At 35.6% G+C, this 6,189-nt stretch overlaps 1 protein-coding gene across 2 annotated transcripts; it reads left to right on the top strand.

The window, feature by feature from the left end:
- Window positions 1-1,028: 1,028 nt before the first annotated feature.
- Window positions 1,029-5,965, top strand: LOC135138779 (uncharacterized). 2 transcript variants are annotated; one of them, XM_064068795.1, is made up of 4 exons: window positions 1,029-1,135; window positions 1,569-1,723; window positions 1,917-2,027; window positions 2,112-5,965. In XM_064068795.1, the coding sequence occupies exons 2-4, from the start codon at window positions 1,592-1,594 to the stop codon at window positions 5,913-5,915; spliced, it is 4,047 nt and encodes a 1,348-aa protein (XP_063924865.1). In that variant the 5' UTR covers window positions 1,029-1,135; window positions 1,569-1,591; the 3' UTR covers window positions 5,916-5,965. The 2 variants fall into 2 exon arrangements, with proteins under 2 accessions (XP_063924865.1, XP_063924864.1); XM_064068794.1 differs by having other exon boundaries at window positions 1,914-2,027.
- Window positions 5,966-6,189: the final 224 nt, after the last annotated feature.

The following is a 6,189-nucleotide window of genomic DNA, read 5'->3' as shown; positions in this document are numbered from 1 at the left end:
AATTAAAAAAACGAAGAATTGAAAAATCAAAAAACTGAAAATCGAAAAATAAAAAAAATGATAACTAGAAAAATCGAAAAACCAAAAAATTTAAAACCGAGAATTCGAAAAATCGGAAGATTAAGAAATCGAAACAACAACAATCGAAACCCTGAAAACTTTAAAAATAGAGAAATCGGAAAGCCGAAAAATCGAAAATTAGGAAAATTGAGAAACCGAATTTTTTTATATGCATCTACATTTTTAACTTTTTTTTCCAAAAATCTTGATGTCTACGATAAAAATTCAAACGGATTCATAAACCACAACTTCGGGACTATATTACTGTTTAACATTAAACGAGTTTTTATTCGACAAAAACTGAAAAATCGAGAGATCGAAACATCAAAAAATCAAAAAACTGAAAATCGAAAAATTCAAGAATCGAAAAACTAAAAAATCTAAACGCTGAAATGTCGAGAAATCGGAAAATCAAAAAAATCAAGTAATCGACAACATGAGAAATCGAAAAAAAAAACGTCAAAAATTGAAAAGTTAAAAAAATTAAAAATGGTAAAACTGAAGCATTTGAAAATTGAGAAATCTAACTCAAAGTCTAATCCAACGTATGTCAAAATGTGTTGTGGCAGCTTGTAATATTCTGGTAAATCTAGTGTCAATTTGTCGAAAGTAAAACGCGTCGTTAAAAATATTATGACATTTTTTCTATCGTAGTTAATTTTATTCCTAATTAGAAACAAACACTGTTGCCAACAAAGTCGAGAAGTCTTCAACCGTCATTTAATTTAAACTATGACGCTTCTCTATGTTTTCTGGTCTAACCATTTTTTCCTTTCTCTTGCCTTTGTTTTACTCACATGTCTTTTGTCGCTTCTGTTGAATTTAAACACTGAAACAATGGCAACCAGTAATACACTTATAATTTTATTATTTTAAAACAACAAAATGTGACGTCATTGATGAACAATGTTACTGCGCATGCGTGACTTACGCTGGAGTTTATAAAAGGCGTGGTCAAAACGAATTTCATCATTCGCGAGATAATCTTGCATCGGAGTTGACTTAACTGGCGCCTTCATAATCGCTTAAATAACTTCTGTTACCAAACACTCGGTGGGGTCTAACCACAAAATAGGTAGGTACTACAAAGTTGATAAAATCTGAGACATTCTATCCGTCACTGTAGTCTCACGCAAGTCGTTCTTGTGCACGCATCGAGCCTGCAGAGGGCGGGGTTGTGTCGTTCGTCAACCCCTGCTGCGATCAATCACCTTAAACAAGTACCGACAGGTTAGGTGCTGTCGGTACCGTCGGTACTGTGCTTGGAACGACCTAACATTGTACGTCGTATTTACTCAGAAGTTTATATTGTAGTACTAATTCAGTGTAGGTTTTTGAAAACAGCCGATAAAGTCGTACCACAAGATCTGTTATTACACAAATTACACAGTACTGCACAGACTTCACATCTTCTATTTAACATCGGCATAAATCACGGAAGTGCCGATATTGGCATTGACCTTGACATACTTGCATGACTTAAGTCTGAATAATATTTTTGTCGACAGACACATTGAATAACGTTGTCGTCATGGACTCGAGTTCCGACGAAGAAATCGGGGAACCGGAAGAAGAATTAAAATATAAAAGAGAGCAAAAAATACTAAACAATGGTGTGTTACACATCCAGCAGCCTGAAGAAAATCCATGTTCTTCAAAAACGGTATTCCAAATTATTCATATTTGTTACAATTAATTAAAAAAAAATACTAACTCGAATGCAGGTTTTATATAGACATGCGTAGTATTTACACGTCTCTATTATCACCTGGAAATAAAAATAGTATTTTTTTCAATAAATTTGTTAATTTTTGATTCTGAATTATCAAAATTTGATGATTATTTTTGTTCAGCAGACAGATCTCACAACGGTAGATACCCCAGACAAACAAGTTAAAAATCTAACTGAGGAAACTACGTGTGGACAGATAGATGCAGAAACAACAAATAAGTCTTTTCTAGAAAAGGTAAATCTATTAATGATGAAATTCATTCATAGATTAAAGGGTGTTATTAACTTTTGTTTTTATACTTTCTTATTTTATTTTTAGACTTTTAAGAAAAGATCTGGAACAACGGATAAAGGTAGAAAATACGAAAATATGGTTGTGGCTAACTTGGTACTACAAACGCTAAATGACACTAAAATAACCGATTTCAACATTTCGTCGGATAACGAAAATTTTGGCGACTTCGACGACGTAGTCGTAGAAATTGAGACAGATCGCGGTATTGACACAAAAGCAATCCAACTAAAACTTAGCGGTGAAGGAAATTTACCTATAAACAGACTGAAAAGCAAAACTGGAGACTTTAGCATAAAAAAATACTTCAACTCTTTCCTAAAGATAAAGGACAAACGGTCGCAATTTATTTTATTCACGAACCAGAGACTTGCAATTTTGGACGAAACACAACTTCAACTAGAAGGAGAAGAATTTTCTGTGAAACCGACTAAAGTGTCATTTTCTGAAGACAGTTTCGACGGTTTAAGAATTTCCGAAAATGTAAATTACTATCGGACATTTCAAGTCGTAGAGGACGAATGGACCGAACAAAATTCGGAAAACATTCAGCAGTACCAAACCTTCTTTGACCGCTTTCGACTTTACACTAACCAAGAGAAATTGGAAACTCTGACAGAGTCGACAATGAATAAATTTACGAAGATGTTCTGTTCTAATGAAGAAGTATTCAATTTTTACGTTAAATTCATATCGGATTGGAGCTTAAAAAATGGACGAAAAGAAAAATTAACCAAAAAGTTTATGCAACGTGCGATTGCGCTTCATTTACTTTCTTCACACATTGAACCTCTTGATTTTGGTTCAGTAAGCGACAAAATGAAACTCCTTGGAGATGCTATTTGTCTGTTCGACATTACGCTGTTGGACAAAGATGTTAGCAACGCAGTTAAAACATTGTGGGGCGACTTGGCTAAAAATGTTGACCTAGACGAACTAAACAAAGTTCGGTCACGATATTCTCTTTCGTCGGTTAGTATAACTACTATCGATGATGTGGACCCCAAATTGTTGTCGCAGTTGTTATGGTTGATGGACAAATGCCCCTTAATTGTAAAAGAACACAAAAATATCGAAAAAGCCATTCAGCTATGTCCAGATGCAACATTTATTATACTCGGCGACGGAAAACCTAGAGAATGGATGAAAGATCGTTCCGTATTTCAAAGCTTGTCGGATTTAGAGTCAAATTTTGAAAAAGTGCTTCAAGATTTCGCCATTTCGGTGCAAGGAAAAGAGGAAATTAAGTTGGAAACTGCTTTCAAACAAAACGAAGAATTCGTAAAGCACGTGAGTGTGAACAAACTTGTAGAAATGTCAACTGGTCCATGCTATATAAATGGACAAAAGGAAACTTTTCCGAATCTTTATATCGAAAGATATTTGTCGGTCAATATCATCGATGTTAAATATTTGGAACATATTAATCAAAACACTGTTGTCATTGTGAACTGCCAAGAAAATTCGGAGATTTTTAAGATATCTAAAAAGCATAAAGATTCCAAAATTTCTCACGCTCCAATTATAATCAGCAAAAACAAATGTAGCGAGTCTGAATTTCAAAAAATAAGTTCCAAAATTCCGGATACCAAAACAGTACATTATTTTAAATTTCGTAGTAATAATAATTTAGAGTGGATTCGAAGTAGAGGTGACATTAGTGAATTGCGAAACTATAAGTTGAGTAATCATTCCAAAAACGAAAAAGAATTTTGGTCTTTCGGGTTCAACAACAACATTAATGTAATAACGGGCGATCCTGGAATGGGTAAAACTGAGTTAACGAAAAGTTTAAAAAACAACTGTTGTTCTAAATACTGGACGGTGATTATAAATCCTCAAGATGTTAATTCATTGTCTAAAACTTTACAAACTTGTGACGCATCAGATTACTTAAATCGGTTCGAATCATTTATCTTAAACGAAAAATATCGACACCTTGAACAGTTCGATCGAGAATTTTTCAAACTGTGTTTGGGGCAAAACAACGTCGTTTACGTGTGGGACGCTCTCGACGAAATTCTAACCAAAAATTTGGACGCTGCGTCAAACTTGATTCTTCTATTATCACAAAACGGTTGCATTCAGTGGGTTACCGCAAGACAACACTTGAAGCCGTTTCTTGAAGACAAATTTAACGTAATGTCGATGAGTATTAACCAGTTTAGTGAGACCGAACAAGAAGATTACATTAGAGAGCGTCTGTCGCATTTTATTTCGTCTATCGACATGAAAAAAACGATCGAGAAAATTAAATCCTTGTTTGCGTTCACAAAACACGTGGATATTTTGGGGATTCCGCTTCAGATATTTATGCTCACGGAGATATTCCGCCAAAATAAAGAATCATATTTGGAATTATTGAACAACAAGCTTCTCTTGACTGATTTGTATCGTTATTTTATTGACGGGAAGTTTAGTTTCTTTTTTGGAGGCAAAGTGCCAGTAAACTGTGATTACTGGAAAGCAGAAGTCGAGAAAAAGAAAGAGGAAAAACTAAAGCGGTATGAAAAAATCGCGCTTGAATTAATATTCCCTGACGAGATTTTGAAAGAATTAAAGATCGACTGTTCACAAGATTTAGATTTAGTTTCTGAAGATTTTGCAACTGTTGGTGTTGTCACTGGATTACAAAACGGCATTCCGCAATTCGTGCACGTTTCCTTTGCTGAGTATTTTGTTGCCTTGTATTTGTCTAAAAATTTCGAAAAGACACGCAGAGACGTATTTTTTGATCAAAAGTACAATAACGTACGGTTTTTCTTTGACATGTTAGTTGGTCAAAAATCACCAGTGCACATCGCGGTTTTGTACAGAAATTTTGAACAACTAAAGAGTTATAACGACGAAATAATAAATCGTAAAGACGACTGTGGAAGAAGTGCCTTACATCTCATTTGTTCTTGGGGACAAAGACATCCACGTTTGACAGTTCACAAAAGAAATGATGTTTACGTAATCAAAGACGGTTATGGGGGGTTTCGCGATTTACTCGAAACGGGAGAATACTTAGAAGCGTTGCAATTTTTGTTAAACAAATGCGACATTTCAGAAAAAGATTTATTATTTAAAATCACACCCATAGAATGTTCTCGAGAAAGCGCGAGTTTGGGGGCAGAACTGGAATTATTACAATCAAGAAAATTGCAATTCCCGCAACGCTATAACAACAGCGATAGAATCAATATAATATATTATTCCGCTCAGTTCGGGTACGACGAAGCCATTAAATTAGTTATTCCAGAAAGTGTTCGCTCGTTGTACAAACAAGTTAATTTTTTTGCTGAATACAGCTACGAAAGTCTCTTGTCAACGGCTTTCCAAAACGGCTACTTAACAGTTCCTGAGTACTTAGTCCAGTGCGGCGGCAAAGTCAATCGTGATATTTACGACTGCGAGACGCCGCTTTACGCGGCTTCCTCGAAGGGCTACGACAAAGTCGTCAAAGTCCTGGTGAAATGCGGTGCCGAGATCAATGTTCCTGATAATTTTGGTCGGACACCGCTCTACGCTGCTTCTTCAAACGGCCACGAAAAAATTGTCAATTACCTAGTGAAACGCGGAGCCGAAGTCAATGGCGCCAATTATTGCGGTGAAACACCCCTCGGCGCGGCTTCCAGGAAGGGCTACGGAAAAATCGTTCAATTGCTAGTGAGATCCGGAGCCAAAATCAGTCAGACACCGATTTACTTGATAGCTTGTTTGAACGTCACGGAAAGAACTGGCGAATACCTAGCCGAAATGAGACGTCGTCGAACACCGCGTGACGAAGAAACTGTAGACTTCCTGGTGAAAGGCGAACCAGAAACAAATCACGTTGTTATTACTTAGAGGTTATTAATAGTATGTTAGTATATTTGAAATAAATATGTTTCTTTGTTGATCTGTGTATTATTTTCTTATTATTTCTTCCATATATATGTCACCAAGCATACACAAAATTGATTCTTAGTACATCGTACAGTTGGTTGCCTACCTTCAAGGTTGACACAAATTTGTAGGGTTATGTGACGAAACATGAACCTTGACAAATAAATTTATTTGAGCATTTCGACGGTCTTCTTCAGGTTTTCAGGGCGCAATAGTTCCTTTTACAATTAAATAA

Source organism: Zophobas morio, unplaced genomic scaffold, assembly GCF_036711695.1.
Source record: "Zophobas morio isolate AGI-343-1 ecotype UQ-CSIRO unplaced genomic scaffold, CSIRO_AGI_Zmor_V1 ptg000030l, whole genome shotgun sequence".
In the NCBI taxonomy this organism is placed as follows: domain Eukaryota; kingdom Metazoa; phylum Arthropoda; class Insecta; order Coleoptera; family Tenebrionidae; genus Zophobas; species Zophobas morio.
This window is presented reverse-complemented; position numbering and strand designations above follow the sequence as displayed.

Coding starts and splice junctions, on each gene's coding strand:
- LOC135138779 (XM_064068794.1), top strand. CDS start 1,592: ATGGACTCGAGTTCCGACGAAGAAATCGGGGAACCGGAAGAAGAATTA. Junction 1,724..1,913: donor ATCCATGTTCTTCAAAAACG/GTATTCCAAATT, acceptor ATTTTTGTTCAG/CAGACAGATCTCACAACGGT. Junction 2,028..2,111: donor ATAAGTCTTTTCTAGAAAAG/GTAAATCTATTA, acceptor TTTTATTTTTAG/ACTTTTAAGAAAAGATCTGG.